Source organism: Salmo salar, chromosome ssa15, assembly GCF_905237065.1.
Source record: "Salmo salar chromosome ssa15, Ssal_v3.1, whole genome shotgun sequence".
Lineage (NCBI taxonomy): Eukaryota > Metazoa > Chordata > Actinopteri > Salmoniformes > Salmonidae > Salmo > Salmo salar.
Genome location: NC_059456.1, coordinates 109,198,661 through 109,222,108, shown reverse-complemented (window position 1 = coordinate 109,222,108; position 23,448 = coordinate 109,198,661). Strand labels below are relative to the sequence as shown.

The 23,448-nt window shown below is 46.2% G+C and overlaps 1 protein-coding gene across 1 annotated transcript; it reads right to left on the bottom strand.

Annotated features, from left to right (window-relative positions):
• Positions 1–1,073: 1,073 nt before the first annotated feature.
• LOC106572991 (selenide, water dikinase 3) lies at positions 1,074–23,365 on the bottom strand. Its single transcript, XM_014147586.2, has 8 exons — positions 22,960–23,365; positions 20,920–21,023; positions 19,617–19,724; positions 11,666–11,820; positions 9,977–10,067; positions 7,024–7,123; positions 6,565–6,777; positions 1,074–1,908 (listed from the first exon to the last, which is right to left on the bottom strand). Exons 2-8 carry the CDS (start codon positions 21,013–21,015, stop codon positions 1,676–1,678), a joined length of 996 nt encoding a protein of 331 aa, XP_014003061.2. The 5' UTR covers positions 21,016–21,023; positions 22,960–23,365; the 3' UTR covers positions 1,074–1,675.
• Between the last annotated feature and the right edge of the window lie 83 nt (positions 23,366–23,448).

Genomic DNA, 23,448 nt, shown 5'->3' with positions numbered 1-23,448 from the left:
GCGAGGCAGGTTGGAAAGCGAGGCAGGCTGGAAAGCGAGGCAGGCTGGAAAGCGAGGCAGGCTGGAAAGCGAGAGGCAGGCTGGAAAGCGAGAGGCAGGCTGGAAAGCGAGGCAGGCTGGAAAGCGAGAGGCAGGCTGGAAAGCGAGTGGCAGGCTGGAAAGCGAGTGGCAGGCTGGAAAGCGAGGCAGGCTGGAAAGCGAGGCAGGCTGGAAGCGAGTGGCAGGCTGGAGCGAGAGGCAGGCTGGAAAGCGAGAGGCAGGCTGGAAAGCGAGAGGCAGGCTGGAAAGCGAGAGGCAGGCTGGAAGCGAGGCAGGTTGGAGCGAGGCAGGCTGGAAAGCGAGGCAGGCTGGAAAGCGAGGCAGGCTGGAAAGCGAGGCAGGCTGGAAGCGAGGCAGGCTGGAAAGCGAGAGGCAGGTTGGAAGCGAGGCAGGCTGGAAGCGAGGCAGGCTGGAAAGCGAGGCAGGCTGGAAAGCGAGGCAGGCTGGAAGAGGCTGGGCGAGAGGCAGGCTGGAAAGCGAGAGGCAGGCTGGAAAGCGAGGCAGGCTGGAAAGCGAAGCAGGCTGGAAAGCGAGAGGCAGGCTGGAAAGCGAGGCAGGCTGGAAAGCGAGGCAGGCTGGAAAGCGAGGCAGGCTGGAAAGCGAGGCAGGCTGAAGCGAGAGGCAGGCTGGAAAGCGAGGCAGGCTGGAAAGCGAGGCAGGCTGGAAAGCGAGGCAGGCTGGAAAGCGAGGCAGGCTGGAAAGCGAGGCAGGCTGGAAAGCGAGAGGCAGGCTGGAAAGCGAGGCAGGCTGGAAAGCGAGGCAGGCTGGAAAGCGAGGCAGGCTGGAAAGCGAGGCAGGCTGAAGCAGCCAGCGACAGACGGATCTTTCCCCTTGGTCTCTCGGGTTTGAGCGCGGTGATAACTTTTAATATAAAATCTGCCATAATAGCAGACACTTTTATCCAAAGCAGTCATGCATACAGTACATCTTACCAACTGATAGAGAGAGGAACAATATTCTAATGTACCCCACTGTCCTAAAAAATACATTCATTTTAAATCACACACACAGGAAGTACCAAAGGGACAGTACAGTGAGTTGATGGTCGGTTTATTGATTGTGAATTCTCCAGAAACACATAGCCAATGGCTGGAACCCAGCACATGAGCCCCACCCCCTTCCTGAGACAGACATCCACTCCGCCTGGCCCCATTGGCTGAGGTTTGGAAGGCGGAGCTTCATAAACAGGTAGGGGGGAGGGGGCTTTGAGCTGAGCAGCCAGTCAGCTGGCAGAGGACATACCGGACGACGCCATTGGTCCAGAGAGAGCTGCTCAACCCTGCCTCTGAACCAACGGGCGGAGCCAGACATCCTGATAGACAAGCCAAATATCCAATAGAAACACAATAAATAGACTAATTTTCCCCCAACCACTCCCATAATGACAAAAGTTTCACTAGGAGAATGTTCTGACCCACACTCTAAATCACATACACAACTCGATCTATTTCCCCGTTCACTGATTGGAGGGGAAACTGTTGGAATGTTAATTTAATTTAAAAGAGGAACCTCTCCATGTTCGGCGTTTTGGCCTGTAGCTCCTGTGGCTAAACAGGGGAGATGGACAGCAACACACACAACACACACACACACACACACACACACACACACACACACACACACACACACACAGAGTCTATGACAGCGTATCGCCAGGAGCGGGACTAGTAGAGCTGCTGTTCTCCTGATTGGCTGCAGCGGTCCCTCTGGGCTGGACTTCGATGATGCGTGGTTTGTCGATGATGCGAGCGCCGCGTTCTCCTTTCTCCACGATGCCGATGATCCAGGCTCCACCCCCAGACCCCTGACCCTTGACCTCCGCACAGAACCGGGCCGCCTCCTCTCTGGGCAGACTTACTAGAAGGCCACCTACAGGATGAACGGGAAATAACGTAGTGTCATTTAGGAGTTACTTTTATTGTGAATAAGAATAAAATGTTCCTAAATACTTCAACATGATTATGGATAATCCTGAATGAATCGTGAATAATAATGATTGAGAAAGCTACAGAGCACAAATATCATACCTCCAAGACATGCTAACCTCTCACCATTACAATAACAGGGGAGGTTAGCATTTTATATCATACCTCCAAGACATGCTAACCTCTCACCATTACAATAACAGGGGAGGTTAGCATTTTATATCATACCTCCAAGACATGCTAACCTCTCACCATTACAATAACAGGGGAGGTTAGCATTTTATATCATACCTCCAAGACATGCTAACCTCTCACCATTACAATAACAGGGGAGGTTAGCATTTTATATCATACCCCCAAGACATGCTAACCTCTCACCATTACAATAACAGGGGAGGTTAGCATTGTATATCATACCCCCAAGACATGCTAACCTCTCACCATTACAATAACAGGGGAGGTTAGCATTTTATATCATAACCCCAAGACATGCGAACCTCTCACCATTACAATAACAGGGGAGGTTAGCATTTTATATCATAACCCCAAGACATGCGAACCTCTCACCATTACAATAACAGGGGAGGTTAGCATTTTATATCATAACCCCAAGACATGCTAACCTCTCACCATTACAATAACAGGGGAGGTTAGCATTTTATATCATACCCCCAAGACATGCTAACCTCTCACCATTACAATAACAGGGGAAGTTCGCATGTCTTGGGGGTATGATATAAAATGCTAACCTCCCCTGTTATTGTAATGGTGAGAGGTTAGCATGTCTTGGGGGGTATGATATAAAATGCTAACCTCCCCTGTTATTGTAATGGTGAGAGGTTAGCATGTCTTGGGGGTATGGTATAAAATGCTAACCTCCCCTGTTATTGTAATGGTGAGAGGTTAGCATGTCTTGGGGGTATGATATAAAATGCTAACTTAAACAAAATAAGGCCAATGCGTTTCTCTGGGTTTATTTTGGACCTCAGCTTGTCGCCTGCCTTCCTGCCTTTGGGACGACTCCTATTGTTATGGCGGAGTCGTGCATCTCGTCATTATATACAGATCTCTGGTGTAAATGGAAAAAATGCACACAGCACGGAGGAGCGAAGGAGACGAGACCAAAAATACAAACACGAGAACAAGCAGACAAAACGCTCATTAAAAACTAAAAACCTAGATTCTCCATACATTTGGAATTTTGCGCAAAAACATACATTTGAATTAATCGACTTATTAAAAAAAGGTCTTAACGTTAGTTATGTATAAATACTTATATTTAAAAAAAAAAATAAAAAAAATTGGACAATTAATATAATATAGCACAACTCTGGATTTCACCCCATCTCATCATCGAACATCAAAAACGTTAAAAAGCAAAGAGGTCGATGCAACAGATCATAACTTTAAGGCTTAAAATGTTGAAGTTTTATTTCACTTTAAGTGCAGCACAAGGCAGTAGGCTACACGCGAATGTTCGTTCCATAAAGAAATTGACGGGAAAACTCCATTGCCAAAAGCGCACTGCACATGCAAGCGTGACATATAGGAAAATATCCATTAGAAATGTAGAGATCTAAAAAGATACAACAACTAGCATGAGATGCTAATATGTCTAGGATTATTATCAACTAGCATGGGTTGATAATAGGACTAGGATTATCAACAACTAGCATGGGATGCTAATATGACTAGGATTATTATCAACTAGCATGGGATGCTAATATGACTAGGATTATCAACAACTAGCATGGGATGCTAATATGACTAGGATTATTATCAACTAGCATGGGATGCTAATATGACTAGGATTATCAACAACTAGCATGGGATGCTAATATGACTAGGATTATTATCAACTAGCATGGGTTGATAATAGGACTAGGATTATCAACAACTAGCATGGGATGCTAATATGTCTAGGATTATTATCAACTAGCATGGGTTGATAATAGGACTAGGATTATCAACAACTAGCATGGGATGCTAATATGACTAAGATTATCAACAACTAGCATGGGATGCTAATATGACTAAGATTATCAACAACTAGCATGGGATGCTAATATGACTAGGATTATTATCAACTAGCATGGGATGCTAATATGACTAAGATTATCAACAACTAGCATGGGATGCTAATATGACTAGGATTATCAACAACTAGCATGGGATGCTAATATGACTAGGACTGAAGTTTGGCTACTGGACAATGAAAGAAAGTTGATTTGAAAACCAACAGAATGTGGGAGAAATAGGCTAGTGATTTCAGTGGCATATGGAAGTCTTTACAAAATAATTTTGACTAGGCTACTTTGAAGCAATGTAAGACATGCCTCATAACATGAAATAAAAAAAAAGCGTGCTTCAATTACCAGTTGAGAAATAAAAAAATAGCTATTTTTTTTTTTTTTAAATCGTGGTCATCAAAACACGCGATTGCAGTTAGAATTGTTGAGCATTGATTGGGCACGTTGATTAATGTACGTTTCGTTCCAGCAGCAACGAATGAGCCGTTTGAGGAGCTGTAGCAACAGCTCTTGCACTTTGACAGATTTTCCACTCAAATATAGGATCTGTATGTTGTGTGCTGAATAAGATAGGCTACATAACCACTAACGAAAATACGCACCAATTTAATTCCACTAAGTTATGCAAATGAACCTATAAGCATGACAAGTCAAATGTATAGGGTCCCTATACACTGACCAACACTTTGGTTCCTACCCTGTCACAATAGTTCTAACTAGAGAATAATCATTATTTTCCATGATTCCAACATTTCACTCGTGTTTTTTATCTAATTGCAATATTTGGTGAAAACTAAGGCCTAGATACTTTTGGCTACACTGTGCAACCCTTACGTGGCAGTGTAGAAATCTCAAATTAGAAACCTTTGGTTGAAGTTTGATTAAACAGTATAAAAACAGGCCTCCCAAGTGTATCGCAGTGCTAGCTGTGCCACTAGAGATTCTGGGTTCGAGCCCAGCCTCTGTCGCAGCCGGCCGCGACCGGGAGGTCCATGGGGCGGCGCACAATTGGCGCAGCGTCGTCCGGGTTAGTGGGAGGGTTTGGCCTAGCAGGGATGTCCTTGTCCCATCGCTCTCTAGCGACTCCTGTGGCGGGCCGGGTGCAGTGCACGCTGACCACGGTCGCCAGGTGTACGGTGTTTCCTCCGACACATTGGTGCGGCTGGATTCCGGGTTAAGAGGACATTGTGTCAAGAAGCAGTGCGGCTTGGTTGGGGTCGTGTTTCGGAGGACGCACGGCTCTCGACCTTCGCCTCTCCCGAGTCCGTACGGGAGTTGCAGCGATGAGACAAGACTGTAACTACCAATACCATATTTCCCTCAGACTACACAGACCCACAAAGAAAAAGGAAAATAAATCCTATTTTGATAAACTCCAAACTTTTATTAGGTGAAATACCACTAAATACTGCCATCATAGTAGCACAATTAGTGAGAAAAGGGCAACCAGTGAAGAACAAACACCATTGTAAATCCAACCCATTATACTAACTCCTATTGACAAGACTGTAACTACTAATTGGATACCAGGAAATTTGAGAGAAAAAAGGGTAAATAAATGAATAAAAACAGTATGAAACCATCAGAATGGAGAAAGACCCAATGAAATCACTCACTAGTCATAAAGCCCCCTGGGATCACTCACTAGTCATAAAGCCCCCTGGGATCACCCACTACCCATAAAGCCCCCTGGGATCACCCACTACTCATAAAGCCCCCTGGGATCACTCACTAGTCATAAAGCCCCCTGGGATCACCCACTACTCATAAAGCCCCCTGGGATCACCCACTACCCATAAAGCCCCCTGGGATCACTCACTACCCATAAAGCCCCCTGGGATCACTCACTACCCATAAAGCCCCCTGGGATCACTCACTACCCATAAAGCCCCCTGGGATCACTCACTACCCATAAAGCCCCCTGGGATCACTCACTACCCATAAAGCCCCCTGGGATCACTCAGTACCCATAAAGCCCCCTGGGATCACTCAGTACCCATAAAGCCCCCTGGGATCACTCAGTACCCATAAAGCCCCCTGGGATCACTCACTACTCATAAAGCCCCCTGGGATCACTCACTACCCATAAAGCCCCCTGGGATCACTCACTACCCATAAAGCCCCTGGGATCACTCACTACCCATAAAGCCCCCTGGGATCACTCACTACCCATAAAGCCCCCTGGGATCACTCACTACCCATAAAGCCCCCTGGGATCACTCACTACTCATAAAGCCCCCTGGGATCACTCACTACTCATAAAGCCCCCTGGGATCACTCACTACCCATAAAGCCCCCTGGGATCACTCACTACCCATAAAGCCCCCCGGGATCACTCACTACCCATAAAGCCCCCTGGGATCACTCACTACCCATAAAGCCCCCCGGGATCACTCACTACCCATAAAGCCCCCTGGGATCACTCACTACCCATAAAGCCCCCTGAGATCACTCACTACCCATAAAGCAAATGAAGAACTTTGATTACTGAAAAACATAAAATAACATCCAAATGTGAAACATATTGTGAGATTATATTTTGGTCATATCGGCCGGCCCTCGTCTCCTACCAGATGTCTCCGAGGAAGTCCCCCCAAGCAGGTTGAAGATGTTTCCATAGGCCTTGCTGATGGCGGCCATCTTGGCGATGATGGGGAGGTTGTGGATGACGAAGGCTACCTCAGCACGTTGTATCGTCGCTAGGTTACGGGCGTGCCCTAGCAACCCGAACCCAGTCACGTCTGTTGCAGCGTGGGCATGGAACCTGTGCATTAGGCCTGCCGCTGCGGTCGCACACAAACACACAGTGGGTCGTTTACAGACTAGCTTGTTGTGTGTGTTATGTTAATGTGTGTTGGGTTAAGTTAGTGTGTGTGTGTGTGTGTGTGTGTGTGTGTAATGTTTTCAACTGAAATGTGTCTTCCTCTGAATCAGAGAGGTGCGGGGGGGGATTCGAACCAGCGGCCTTCCGGTTACTGGCCCAATGAGCTTAATCGCTAGGCAACCCGTTATATTAGCGTGTGTGTTACCTGTGCGGTTGAGCGTTGCCATGGAGAACATGGCTTCCTGGTAGGCCTGCTCCACTTCCTCCTTAGAGACCACTAGCTTGATCTTATTCCACCTCTCTGGCTGCGCACACACACACACACACACACACACACACACACACACACACACACACACACACACACACACACACACACACACACACACACACACACACACACACACACACACACACACACACACACACACACACACACACACAAGAGAGAGAGGAGAGATTTACTTTTTTAATTAGACATCCTAATTTTTGGACACCACAGAGACAAAGAGACAAGGTGAAGAGACAGACAGCAGTATGGTACAGTACCTGGTCCAGACAGCAGTATGGTACAGTACCTGGTCCAGACAGCAGTATGGTACAGTACCTGGTCCGGACAGACAGCAGTATGGTACAGTACCTGGTCCGGACAGACAGCAGTATGGTACAGTACCTGGTCCAGCCAGACAGCAGTATGGTACAGTACCTGGTCCAGACAGACAGCAGTATGGTACAGTACCTGGTCCAGACAGACAGCAGTATGGTACAGTACCTGGTCCAGCCAGACAGCAGTATGGTACAGTACCTGGTCCAGCCAGACAGCAGTATGGTACAGTACCTGGTCCAGCCAGACAGCAGTATAGTACAGTACCTGGTCCAGCCAGACAGCAGTATAGTACAGTACCTGGTCCAGCCAGACAGCAGTATGGTACAGTACCTGGTCCAGCCAGACAGCAGTATGGTACAGTACCTGGTCCAGACAGACAGCAGTATGGTACAGTACCTGGTCCAGCCAGACAGCAGTATGGTACAGTACCTGGTCCAGCCAGACAGCATTATGGTACAGTACCTGGTCCAGCCAGACAGCAGTATGGTACAGTACCTGGTCCAGCCAGACAGCAGTATGGTACAGTACCTGGTCCAGACAGACAGCAGTATGGTACAGTACCTGGTCCAGCCAGACAGCAGTATGGTACAGTACCTGGTCCGGACAGACAGCAGTATGGTACAGTACCTGGTCCAGCCAGACAGCAGTATGGTACAGTACCTGGTCCAGACAGACAGCAGTATGGTACAGTACCTGGTCCAGCCAGACAGCAGTATGGTACAGTACCTGGTCCAGACAGACAGCAGTATGGTACAGTACCTGGTCCAGCCAGACAGCAGTATGGTACAGTACCTGGTCCAGCCAGACAGCAGTATGGTACAGTACCTGGTCCAGACAGACAGCAGTATGGTACAGTACCTGGTCCAGCCAGACAGCAGTATGGTACAGTACCTGGTCCAGCCAGACAGCAGTATGGTACAGTACCTGGTCCAGCCAGACAGCAGTATGGTACAGTACCTGGTCCAGCCAGACAGCAGTATGGTACAGTACCTGGTCCAGCCAGCAGTATGGTACAGTACCTGGTCCAGCCAGCAGTATGGTACAGTACCTGGTCCAGCCAGCAGTATGGTACAGTACCTGGTCCAGCCAGCATTATGGTACAGTACCTGGTCCAGCCAGCAGTATGGTACAGTACCTGGTCCAGACAGCAGTATGGTACAGTACCTGGTCCAGACAGCAGTATGGTACAGTACCTGGTCCAGACAGCAGTATGGTACAGTACCTGGTCCAGACAGCAGTATGGTACAGTACCTGGTCCAGACAGCAGTATGGTACAGTACCTGGTCCAGACAGCATTATGGTACAGTACCTGGTCCAGACAGACAGCAGTATGGTACAGTACCTGGTCCAGCCAGACAGCAGTATGGTACAGTACCTGGTCCAGCCAGACAGCAGTATGGTACAGTACCTGGTCCAGCCAGACAGCAGTATGGTACAGTACCTGGTCCAGACAGCATTATGGTACAGTACCTGGTCCAGACAGACAGCAGTATGGTACAGTACCTGGTCCAGCCAGACAGCAGTATGGTACAGTACCTGGTCCAGCCAGACAGCAGTATGGTACAGTACCTGGTCCAGACAGCATTATGGTACAGTACCTGGTCCAGACAGACAGCAGTATGGTACAGTACCTGGTCCAGACAGACAGCAGTATGGTACAGTACCTGGTCCAGACAGACAGCAGTATGGTACAGTACCTGGTCCAGCCAGACAGCATTATGGTACAGTACCTGGTCCAGACAGACAGCAGTATGGTACAGTACCTGGTCCAGACAGACAGCAGTATGGTACAGTACCTGGTCCAGACAGACAGCAGTATGGTACAGTACCTGGTCCAGCCAGACAGCAGTATGGTACAGTACCTGGTCCAGCCAGACAGCAGTATGGTACAGTACCTGGTCCAGCCAGACAGCAGTATGGTACAGTACCTGGTCCAGCCAGACAGCAGTATGGTACAGTACCTGGTCCAGACAGACAGCAGTATGGTACAGTACCTGGTCCAGCCAGACAGCAGTATGGTACAGTACCTGGTCCAGCCAGACAGCATTATGGTACAGTACCTGGTCCAGCCAGACAGCAGTATGGTACAGTACCTGGTCCAGCCAGACAGCAGTATGGTACAGTACCTGGTCCAGCCAGACAGCAGTATGGTACAGTACCTGGTCCAGCCAGACAGCAGTATGGTACAGTACCTGGTCCAGCCAGACAGCAGTATGGTACAGTACCTGGTCCAGCCAGACAGCAGTATGGTACAGTACCTGGTCCAGCCAGACAGCAGTATGGTACAGTACCTGGTCCAGCCAGACAGCAGTATGGTACAGTACCTGGTCCAGCCAGACAGCAGTATGGTACAGTACCTGGTCCAGCCAGACAGCAGTATGGTACAGTACCTGGTCCAGCCAGACAGCAGTATGGTACAGTACCTGGTCCAGACAGCAGTATGGTACAGTACCTGGTCCAGCCAGACAGCAGTATGGTACAGTACCTGGTCCAGCCAGACAGCAGTATGGTACAGTACCTGGTCCAGCCAGACAGCAGTATGGTACAGTACCTGGTCCAGCCACTGGTGAGCGTTGACAGCAACCTGGGTTCCTAGAGGTTTGGTCAGCACCAACACGTCCCCCGGTACTGCACTGTCTGGCCTACACACACACACACACACACACACACACACACACACACACACACACACACACACACACACACACACACACACACACAGTAAGATACGAGGAAACGCCATTAGAATTGATCCTGTTTGGCCCGACTCTCTAACATCAAGGCTACCAACAAGAACTGATAACGCCCCGAACAGAACACCCCAATAACGCCCCGATAACGGCCCGATAACGGCCCGATAACGCCCTGATCCCAGTCTGAACAGAACACCCTGATAACACCCTGATAACACCCTGATAACACCCTGATAACACCCTGACATAACACCCCGAATAACACCCTGATAACACCCCGATAACACCCCGATAACACCCCGATAACACCCTGATAACACCCTGATAACACCCCGATAACACCCTGATAACACCCCGATAACACCCCGATAACACCCCGATAACACCCTGATAACACCCCGATAACACCCTGATAACACCCCGATAACACCCCGATAACACCCTGATAACACCCTGATAACACCCTGATAACACCCTGATAACACCCTGATAACACCCCGATAACACCCTGATAACACCCTGATAACACCCTGATAACACCCTGATAACACCCTGATAACACCCCGATAACACCCTGATAACACCCTGATAACACCCTGATAACACCCTGAACATAACACCCTGATAACACCCTGATAACACCCTGACATAACACCCCGATAACACCCTGATAACACCCCGATAACACCCCGATAACACCCCGATAACACCCTGATAACACCCTGATAACACCCTGATAACACCCTGAACATAACACCCTGATAACACCCTGATAACACCCTGAACATAACACCCCGATAACACCCTGATAACACCCCGATAACACCCCGATAACACCCCGATAACACCCTGATAACACCCCGATAACACCCTGATAACACCCTGAACATAACACCCTGATAACACCCTGATAACACCCTGATAACGCCCCGATAACACCCTGATAACGCCCCAATAACACCCTGATAACGCCCCAATAACACCCTGATAACACCCTGATAACACCCCAATAACACCCTGATAACACCCTGATAACACCCTGAACATAACGCCCTGATAACACCCTGATAACACCCTGAACATAACGCCCTGATAACACCCTGATAACACCCTGAACATAACGCCCCAATAACACCCTGATAACGCCCCAATAACACCCTGATAACACCCTGATAACACCCCAATAACACCCTGATAACACCCTGATAACACCCTGAACATAACACCCTGATAACACCCTGATAACACCCTGATAACACCCTGATAACACCCTGATAACACCCTGAACATAACACCCTGATAACACCCTGATAACACCCTGATAACACCCTGATAACACCCTGATAACACCCTGATAACACCCTGATAACACCCCGATAACACCCTGATAACACCCTGATAACACCCTGATAACACCCTGATAACACCCTGATAACACCCCGATAACACCCTGAACAGAACACCCTGATAACACCCCGAACAGAACGCCCCGATAACGCCCCGATAACGCCCCGATAACACCCCGAACAGACCACTCCCTCTCTTACATGATGAACTCGTTGGGTTGGCAGACGACCGAGGCCACGCCGCCTATGATGATCCAGGGGTTGACCACCGTCTGGCCGCCCGTCACCGAAGTCCCGCCCTCCTCCGCCGCATCACGGAACCCACGGATCATCAGAGGCATCACACGCTCACGATCCTGCGCACACACACGCACACACACACACACACACGTTTCATCACGGCCAACTGGCTTCCCGTTGTGCCTAGTCAGTGTAACTGGCATAACTCCAGGGACACACAGCAGTGCTCCAGAGAGGTGGCGGCACGTGGAAGTCCGTCTAAAGTCTGATATTTGTAGATTAGTGGGTTAATGAATTAACAGCTCGTTGTTCTGAAGCCCCACCAGTCACCCACAGCATCAGGTTCAAAACGCATTTTACATTTACTTCATTTAGCAGACGCTCTTATCCAGAGAGACTTACAAATTGGTGCATTCACCTTATGATATCTTATTGGTCACCTACACACATTCAGCAGATGCCATTGGTCACCTATTCATTCAGCAGATGCCATTGGTCACCTACATATTCAGCAGATGCCATTGGTCACCTACACATTCAGCAGATGCCATTGGTCACCTACACATTCAGCAGATGCCATTGGTCACCACATTATTGGGCACAGACAACAGCACAAAGGGCAGGAAGGTGGAGACAACAATTAGGGTTGCAAAGGGTCGGAAACTTCCCGGTAAATTTCCGGAATCTTTCCATGGGAAGTTAAGCCCTGGAATTTGGGGAACTTTGCTTAAAGTCATAAAAAAAAAAAAAGTTAGCTTATAACAGTGACATTTTTTTGTGGGATAAACATATGGCAATTCTAGGTTTTGTGGCATATTTTGGTTAAACTATCCCCAATTCAATGGAATTGCAAACCTCTGCATGCACAGTGCATTCTTCCATCACATGTACAGCTGATTCTGGGGCGGCAGGTAGCCTAGTGGTTAGAGCGTTGCTGGGTCGAATCCCCGAGCTGACAAGGTAAAAATGTGTCGTTCTGCCCCTGAACAAGGCAGTTAACCCACTGTTCCCCTGTAGGCTGCCATTGTAAATAAGAATTTGTTCTTAACCGACTTGCCTAGTTAAGGTTAAATAAATCAAAATGTAATTCTCAAGATCTTGCACACCAATGAGATGCTATTGAACCCACTACACTGTCTGAGCCAAGGACTACATACTTTCTGGTAAGTTTTGATTACAATATTGGGTGGGGTGAATATATTTTATATGACCTACATGATTTGTTGTTAACTAGTAAATAGTGGCCTACAACAAAGTGTGTTTAAATCATTTCTAACGTGTTAACAATTTCTTCTAGCCAGTTTCTGCTACCATGTGGGTTTTAGCTTGCTAACTGAGGAGTGTTAATTCACCTGTTTCCATACATGTTTCATTTTAAAACATTCTTACAAAAGTAGTTTAATCTAACTGCTTAACTATTTATCTGCACATTGAATTGTATTTGTTGATTTTTATTTAAACTCATTTCTTTCTAATCTTCACAGGAAAATGCCACGGGCACTATCTGACGTGTGGAGACATTCCACTGCAGCTAATGTAGAAGGACAAGCTGTGTACATTTGCAAATACGGTGACAAATCATATGTGAAGAATGCAACAAAGATGCAGAATCATCTGGCCAAGTGCATAAAGTTCCCTCAGTGCTCACAACAAGCAACCTCTGACAAAACTCCCTCTACTTCTATTGGAGGTGAAAATTATCAATCAGACACCTTATCGATAGCAACAGCTCACGGTCCTCCGGGAATCAGAAGTTTTTTTTACATTACATTTTAGTCATTTAGCAGACGCTCTTATCCAGAGCGACTTACAGTAGTGAATACATTTCATACATTTTTATTTTTTTCCGTACTGGTCCCCCGTGGGAATCGAACCCACAACCCTGGCGTTGCAAACACCATGCTCTACCAACTGAGCCACACGGGACCAATGGAGAAACGTAGTCAGAGAAATGCTGATGAATGTCTTGCTCGAGCTGCGTATGCAACTGGTTCACCTCTGATGCTCACAGGCAATGTGTATTGGAAGAGATTTCTGAATGTTCTTCGCCCAGCATGCACCCCTCCAACCAGACATGCTTTATCTACTCATTTGCTGGATGCAGAGTTCAACAGAGTTCAAGTGAAGGTCAAGCAAATCATAGAGAAAGCAGACTGCATTGCAATCATCTCTGATGGGTGGTCGAATGTTTGTGGGCAAGGAATAATTAACTACATCATCTCCACCCCTCAACCTGTATTCTACAAGAGCACAGACACACCGGTCTCTACACTGCAGATGAGCTGAAGGCAGTCATCAATGACCTTGGACCACAGAAGGTATTTGCACTGGTGACAGACAATGCTGCGAACATGAAGGCTGCTTGGTCTAAAGTGGAGGAGTCCTACCCTCACATCACACCCATTGGCTGTGCTGCTCATGCATTGAATCTGCTCCTTCAAGGACATCATGGCACTGAAAACAATGGATACACTCTACAAGAGAGCCAAGGAAATGGTTAGGTATGTGAAGGGTCATCACGTTATAGCAGCAATCTACCTCACCAAGCAAAGTGAGAAGAATAAGAGCACCACATTGAAGCTGCCCAGCAACACCCGTTGGGGTGGTGTTGTCATCATGTTTGACAGTCTCCTGGAGGGGAAGGAGTCTCTCCAAGAAATGGCCATATCACACTCTGCCGATATGGACAGCCCCATCAAGACGAACCTCCTGGATGATGTATTTTGGGAGAGAGTGGTAAGCAGCCTGAAACTCCTGAAACCTATAGCAGTAGCCTTTGCACGGATTGAGGGAGACAATGCCATCCTGTCTGGTGTTTAGATTCTGCTTGCAGATGTAAGAGAAGAAATCCGTACTGCCCTGCCCACTTCACTGTTGCTCCAAGCAGAGGAAACTGCAGTTCTGAAATACATCGAAAATCGCAAAGACTTCTGCCTGAAGCCCATACACGCCGCAGCGTACATGTTGGACCCCAAGTATGCTGGCAAGAGCATCCTGTCTGGTGCAGAGATCAACAAGGCCTATGGTGTCATCACTACCGTGTCTCGCCACCTTGGCCTGGATGAGGGCAAAGTTCTTGGCAGTCTGGTGAAGTACACTTCCAAGCAAGGGCTTTGGGATGGAGATACAATATGGCAGTCATGCCAACATAGAGTGGCAAGAAAAAGTATGTGAACCCTTTGGAATTACCTGGATTTCTGCATAAATTGGTCATAAAATTTGATCTGATCATCATTTAGGTCACAACAGACAAACACAGTCTGCTAAAACTAATAACACACAAATTATTGTATTTTTCTTGTCTATATTGAATACATTATTTAAACATTCACAGTGTAGGTTGGAAAAAGTATGTGAACCCCTAGGCTAATGACTTCTCCAAAAGCTAATTGGAGTCAGGAATCAGCTAACCTGGAGTCCAATCAATGAGACGAGATTGGAGATATTGGTTAGAGCTGCCCTGCCCTATAAAAAACACTCACAAAATGTGAGTTTGCTATTCACATGAAGCATTGCCTGATGTAAACCATGCCTCGAACAAGATAGATCGCAGAAGACCTAAGATTAACAATTGTTGACCTGCATAAAGCTGGAAAAGGTTACAAAAGTATTTCTAAAAGCCTTGACGTTCATCAGTCAACAGTAAGATACATTGTCTATAAACGGAGAAAGTTCAACACTGTTGCTACTCTCCCTAGGAATGGCTGTCCTGCAAACCAAGTCTAGATTTAACCTTAGCCTGCAGCTTTGATATGTGCTGAGAGAAGGACAGTGTACTGTCTAGCCATACTCCCAAGTACCTGTATGGAGGTGACTACCTCCAGCTCTAAACCCTCAGAGGTAGTAATCACACCTGTGGGAAGAGGGGCATTCTTCTTACCAAACCACATGACCTTTGTTTCGGAGGTGTTCAGAACAAGGTTAAGGGCAGAGAAAGCTTGTTGGACAATAAGAAATCTTTGTTTTAGAGCGTTTAACACAAAATCCGGGGAGGGGCCAGCTGAGTATAAGACTGTATCATCTGCATATAAATGGACGAGAGAGAGCTTCCTACTGCCTGAGCTGTTGTTGTTGATGTAAATTGAGAAGAGTGTGGGGCCTAGGATCGAGCCTTGGGGTACTCCCTTGGTGACAGGCAGTGGCTGAGACAACAGATGTTCTGACTTTATACACTGCACTCTGAGGTAGTTAAGCAAACCAGGCCAAAGACCCCTCAGACACCAATACGCCTTAGCCGGCCCACAAGAATGGAATGGTCTACAGTATCAAAAGCTTTGGCCAAGTCAATAGCAGAACAACACTGCTTAGAATCAAGGACAATGGTGACATCATTGAGGACCTTTAAGGTTGCAGTGACACATCCATAACCTGAAACCAGATTGCAGACCAGAGAGAATACTATAGACATCAAGAAAGCCAGTCAGTTGATTATTGACACGTTCTTCCAACACTTTTGATTAACAGGGCAAAATAGAAATAGGTATATAACAGTTAGGATCAGCTTGATCTCCCCCTTTAAATAAAGGATGAACCGTGGCTGCCTTCCAAGCAATGGGAACCTCCCCAGAGAGGAGAGACAGGTTAAACAGGTCAGAGATAGGGCTTGGCAATGATAGGGGCAGCAACCTTAAAGAAGAAAGGGTATAAACCATCTGACCCAGATGTTTTTTTGCGGTCAAGTTTAAGGAGCTCCTTTAGCACCTCGGACTCAGTGACCGCCTGCAGGGAGAAACTTTGTAGCGGGGCAGGGGAAAAAGAGGGAGCATCAGGGATAGTCGCGTTAGAAGGGAGATGAGGCATGGCTGAGTCAAATAGTAATCCTGACTTAATGAAGTGGTGATTAAATAGCTCAGCCATGTGCTTCTTGTCAGTAACAACCACATCATCGACTTTAATAAGGGACATGGGCAGCTGTGAGGAGGAGGGTTTATTCTCCAGGTCTTTAACCGTTTTCCAGAACTTCTTGGGGTTCGACCCACAGAGAGAGAACGGCTCCTTAAAGTAACTTTGGCCTTCCGGATAGCTTGAGTGCACTTATTTCTCATTTGCCTGAATGAGAGCCAGTCAGCCTGAGTTTGCGTGTGCCGAGCCATTCGCCAAATTGAATTCTTGAGGTGGAGTAACACTGCCAGATCACGGGTCGAACCAGGGCTGAACCTGATTTTAATTCTCATTTCCTTCATGGGGGCGTGTTTGTTAACAATACCACTGAAAATACCAAAAAAGAAGGTCCAAGCGTCTTCGACAACCAAACTGATTCTATACCATTTAACAGAGGGGATCAAGCTGATTCTATACCATTTAACAGAGGGGATCAAGCTGATTCTATACCATTTAACAGAGGGGATCAAGCTGATTCTATACCATTTAACAGAGGGGATCAAGCTGATTCTATACCATTTAACAGAGGGGACCAAGCTGATTCTATACCATTTAACAGAGGGGATCAAGCTGATTCTATACCATTTAACAGAGGGGACCAAGCTGATTCTATACCATTTAACAGAGGGGATCAAGCTGATTCTATACCATTTAACAGAGGGGATCAAGCTGATTCTATACCATTTAACAGAGGGGATCAAGCTGATTCTATACCATTTAACAGAGGGGATCAAGCTGATTCTATACCATTTAACAGAGGGGATCAAGCTGATTCTATACCATTTAACAGAGGGGATCAAGCTGATTCTATACCATTTAACAGAGGGGATCAAGCTGATTCTATATCATTTAACAGAGGGGATCAAGCTGATTCTATACCATTTAACAGAGGGGATCAAGCTGATTCTATACCATTTAACAGAGGGGATCAAGCTGATTCTATACCATTTAACAGAGGGGATCAAGCTGATTCTATACCATTTAACAGAGGGGATCAAGCTGATTCTATACCATTTAACAGAGGGGATCAAGCTGATTCTATACCATTTAACAGAGGGGATCAAGCTGATTCTATACCATTTAACAGAGGGGATCAAGCTGATTCTATACCATTTAACAGAGGGGATCAAGCTGATTCTATACCATTTAACAGAGGGGATCAAGCTGATTCTATACCATTTAACAGAGGGGATCAAGCTGATTCTATACCATTTAACAGAGGGGATCAAGCTGATTCTATACCATTTAACAGAGGGGATCAAGCTGATTCTATACCATTTAACAGAGGGGATCAAGCTGATTCTATACCATTTAACAGAGGGGATCAAGCTGATTCTATACCATTTAACAGAGGGGATCAAGCTGATTCTATACCATTTTACAGAGGCCAGATCATGAAGGAAGGCTTGCTCATTAAAGTTTTTTATCAAGTGTCTGACAAATCAGGACAGATCGTTTCACTGATCAGCCATTTCGAACACAGACTATAAAAGTGATCACTAAGGACATGACAGAAAACACCAGACTGATACCTATCAGGATTATTTGTGAGGATAACACCAAGGAGAGTAGCCTTTTCTGGGTGTTTGGAGTCAGACCTTGTGGGATTGGTAATAATGTGAGAAGGATTTAGGGAGTCCCATTGCTTTAGGACTTGGTCAGGTGGTTTAAGCATGTCCCAGTTTAGGTCACCTAGCAGGACAAATTCAGACTTAGTGTAAGGGGCCAGGAGAGAGCTTAGGGCAGGTAGAGTACAGGCCGGTGCAGATGGAGGACGATAGCACCCAGCAACAAAGAGCTATTTTGAAAGTTTAATACTTAAAACCAGCAAATCAAATTGTTCGGGGACAGACTTGGTGGAGACAACCGAGCACTGAAGGTGATCCTTGGTAAAGATTGACACTCCACCACCTTTGGAATATCTGTCTTGATGAAAAAGGTTATAACCAGAAAGGTTGGAAGAACCATAACTCCAACTCATGACGTTACTAACCTGCATGAATCCGCAGGTAGCTAACCAACCAAGTTCATTGTTACCTAGCTAACATTAGGCTATAACTAGCCAAGCAAATGGCTCTGAGATACAAATAATAAGATCATACACGAACGTTAGCTAGCTAATGTTAGCTGGCTCGCTAACAGTACACTTTAACTTGAAATAAACTTTGTCAAAATAAGAAACGTGTAATATCTAAAAATGTAGCTAGCTAGACTATCATGGATGGACGTGTCTCCTGCCACGGATGCCATGGTTGCCCATAGTTTGAGGATGTAATCCGGAGACAGGGGTTTTCTCCATCTCCTTAGCTATCATACTCAAATTCCACTGATTTCAAAACTCGGTCGTACAGAAAGTGGAGAGCAACACTTATGCAGTTCTACTACGCAATACATATTTTAATTATTTAAAGCCACGTTAGACAGAATTACCTAGACATACTGACCAGCTCAAATACAGAAGCGTGCTATATGGCAGACCAATCCAAACTCATCTCTCGGCATGTCCAGCCCACTAATTATCTCAGCCAATCATGGCTAGCGAGAAGGTTGCTGACTTTCACTGTGGCTAAACCAACCAGGCTCGTAATTTAACAATTTTATTCATATTTACAGATGGCATACAAGTTTGTTATTAAGGCACATGAAAGCTCACAATCGAGAAAGCATTTCTGCCAAAAAACACATTTTGATTTGTTTTTTAAGTTTACGTTCAAACGGCTCTTAAACCCGCGACATACGCCTAGTTTCCTTAAAACGGGTCACAATTTTAGGTAATAAACTTCTAGTGTTAACGTGCAGAAAACCCAGGCTTTTACGAGAGCAGAAATCAGTGAAACAGATATCAGAGCATAAGTCAGAATTGGGGCTAGCAACAGTAGATGGGCCAGGGTGTACATGCACATTTCCAGATATCATCAACAGTAATACAATCAGGGCCCGGCAGAGGACAGGGAGAGTTCTGCAGTGCTGATTTATAACATTTGAATGTGAATCATATGGCAACAACATCATATAGCACAACAATACCTACCTGCTCAGACATCTTCTGGCTGACACTCAGTAGCATCAGCATGTTGTCACACTCTGTGATGCCCATAGCATAGAGATCACTGAGGACATTCGCACACGCTATCCTTCCCTGGGGGGGGAGCGAGAGAGAGAGAGAGCGAGAGATATGTGGGGAAGGAGAGAGAGATGTGGGGAAGGAGAGAGAGAGATGGTAGAGAGATGTGGGGAAGGAGAGAGAGAGATGTGGGGAAGGAGAGAGAGAGAGAGATGGTAGAGAGATGTGGGGAAGGAGAGAGAGAGATGTGGGGAAGGAGAGAGAGAGAGATGGTAGAGAGATGTGGGGAAGGAGAGAGAGAGAGATGGTAGAGAGATGTGGGGAAGGAGAGAGAGAGAGAGAGATGGTAGAGAGATGTGGGGAAGGAGAGAGAGAGAGAGATGGTAGAGAGATGTGGGGAAGGAGAGAGAGAGAGAGATGGTAGAGAGATGTGGGGAAGGAGAGAGAGAGAGAGATGGTAGAGAGATATGGGGAAGGAGAGAGAGAGATGGTAGAGAGATATGGGGAAGGAGAGAGAGAGAGATGGTAGAGAGATATGGGGAAGGAGAGAGGGAGAGAGAGAGAGAGATGGTAGAGAGATATGGGGAAGGAGAGAGGGAGAGAGAGAGAGAGATGGTAGAGAGATATGGGGAAGGAGAGAGGGAGAGAGAGAGAGAGATGGTGGAGATATGGGGAAGGAGAGAGAGGGAGAGAGAGAGAGAGATGGTGGAGATATGGGGAAGGAGAGAGAGGGAGAGAGAGAGAGAGAGAGAGAGATGGTGGAGATATGGGGAAGGAGAGAGAGGGAGAGAGAGAGAGAGAGAGAGATGGTGGAGATATGGGGAAGGAGAGAGAGGGAGAGAGAGAGAGAGAGAGAGATGGTGGAGATATGGGGAAGGAGAGAGAGGGAGAGAGAGAGAGATGGTGGAGATATGGGGAAGGAGAGAGAGGGAGAGATGGTGGAGATATGGGGAAGGAGAGAGAGGGAGAGAGAGAGAGATGGTGGAGATATGGGGAAGGAGAGAGAGGGAGAGAGAGAGAGAGATGGTGGAGATATGGGGAAGGAGAGAGAGGGAGAGAGAGAGAGAGATGGTGGAGATATGTGGGGAACGAGAGAGAGACATACAATCTCATAAGGGATGGGTCACCAACTGACGATTTGACAATTAAATGAAATGTAAATTACTCATACAGATACAAGTTGGGGCATAAAGCATAAATCCTGCTCTAAGAAATGTTAGGAGAGGTTACAATGGAGGTCAGGGGTTAAAGGTCAGGTGTCAGAACTCACCATCATGTAGGGGTCATCCACCAGAGGGTAGAAGAAGTCTGTAGTTTGGACCAATGAGAGGCCTCCATGTCGCAGAGGGACCACACAGGAATCCATGCCTATACCTTCACACACACACACACACACACACACACACACACACTTTAACCATATTCATGCTACCATGGTATGCAATGATTGACTGATTGATTTATGAACGGGGATGAAAGTAAGGAAAGGAATTCCACAAATGTACTTTTAACAAGGCACACCTGTTAATTGAAATGCATTCCAGGTGACTACCTCGTGAAGCTGGTTGAGAGAATGCCAAGACTGTGCAAAGCTGTCATCAAGGTAAAGGGTGGCTACTTTGAAGAATCTCAAATATAAAATATTTTTTTTGGTTACTACTACTGTTATTTCATAGATTCGATGTCATCACTATTATTCTACAATGTAGAAAATAGTACAAATAAATCTGGGATGAGTAGGTGTGTCCAACCTTTTGACTGGTACTGTAGGTCGCAAGTGGATGAACATGAGTGGGTAGCCTAATGTTGCAACCTGGTCTCAAAGCATTATATTATTCTGTATGTAAAGGGGCGGCAGGTAGCCTAGTGGTTAGAGTGTTGGGCCAGTAAGCGAAAGGTTTCTGGATTGAATCCCCGAGCTGACAAGGTAAAAATCTGTTGTTCCGTCTCACTGAACAAGGCAGTTAACCCACTGTTCCCCTGGGTAGTCCGTCATTGTACATGAGAATTTGTTCTTAACCGACTTGCCTAGTTAAATAAAAGGTTAAATAAAACAAATGTAAATCCGAGACACTGTATTTAGTGTGATAAGTAACCAAACCAAACGTAAGGCAAAAATGAAAGTATGGTGGTTGGCAGCCCAAAGGTTGCTAGACGTTCTCGTTATACGCCCACATCAACATCGAATCGCATCATGGACAACTTTAGCTACTTTGCATGTTAGCTAACCCTTCCACTAACCCTTTAACGTAACCCTAAGCGAGCTAGCTAATGTTAGCCAACTAGCTAGATTTTGTAACATATTGTAAATTTTGCAAAACATAGCACAAATTGGAATTTGTAACATATCTTACGAAATGGGTCTAGGGCAGTGTTTCTTAATCCTGATCCTGGGGACACAAAAGGGTTTTAGCTGTTGCCTTAGTGCTAAACCTGATTCAAATCATCAAAGCTTGATGATGAGTTAATCATTTGAATTAGTATGTAGTAGTACTACTAGTACTACTGTGTAGTGCCAAGGCAAACACGAAACATGCACTGGTCTAGGCCATCCACAAACTAACACATACCATACGAAACGTAACATATCATACTAAAATGGAGTGTCTCGGATTTACGTGCAGAATAATACGAAATGATCTGAGACCAAGTTGAGTAAAGGAGCCCTTTGAAGTGACTGATAAAAAATATATTAAAAAAAAAAAAAAAATCATGACTGGTTGTTTATGCCACAATAAAAACGTAATACATTGTCAAAGTTAAATGAAATGTTTATGAATAGGTCCACAGAGATCCTATAGAATTAATAATAGGGGTTCTATATGTAATTCTATGATAAGGCCCATAATTTCAGGGAGGTCCAGTACCGGGTAGAAATAAAATGTTCACCCCTGTTTATTATAAAACACCGTGGACCTAACCATCGTTATTGATTTACTAACAGCAGTTAGCCAACATGATGAGTAAGACACCATGAACAGTCAGCTATTTGGCCTCGCAGCAGAGATGCTAAGAGATAAGAGGCACCAGCTCCTTAACTTCAGCTAGCATTATACTGCTAGTTGGCTACAGAAAAGGGACTTGTTTGTTAGCTAGCTTATAATGGCTACATTGCTAACTTAGCCACGACATTAGTTAGCTAAATCAGCTTATGTTAGTTTGCTAATAATAATAATAATAATAATAATAATAATAATAAAAACAAGTTAGCTACATTAAAAATAACTTGTCAAGTTTACTTGAAAACGAATATAATTTAGCTAGTTATGCTAACAAGCTAGCTACCTAGTTGTTAGCTAAAGAGCCCTACCTAGTCGGGGACCAGCGGAGGTGTTGTTGGGAGTAAGTTGTCCGAAATCGGTGCCTTGGTCCACAGTTTCCCCCGGCCGGTGAGGCTCCAGTCCCGCCAGGAGTTTGAGCAGAGCCTCCTGGGGGACCTTACACCCTCATCCTTTCATATCCGAGAAGCCCGTCAGGCGGAAGCCGGAGTCCAGGCCATGCTCTTCGGGATGGAAAGGCTTGTAGCCCGGGGGGAAACATGCCTCTGTCCCCGCTGAAACATCAGCCGGTGGGGTTGGGGGAGAGGTAGTTGACATTGCTGGGTAAATTAGCGGTCTGTTTTTGGAGGATAGTTCGACTAGTTCAGATCCCAGCAACACAGAAGAGAGGAAGGAAAGTGTGTGTGTGTGTGATGAACAGATACAAAGATGATAAATATACTGACAAGATACATGTATCTCCGTCCCACCAATGGGAGTCGTTGTCCACATATCGTCACGGAGGGCTGTCCCATCCTTTC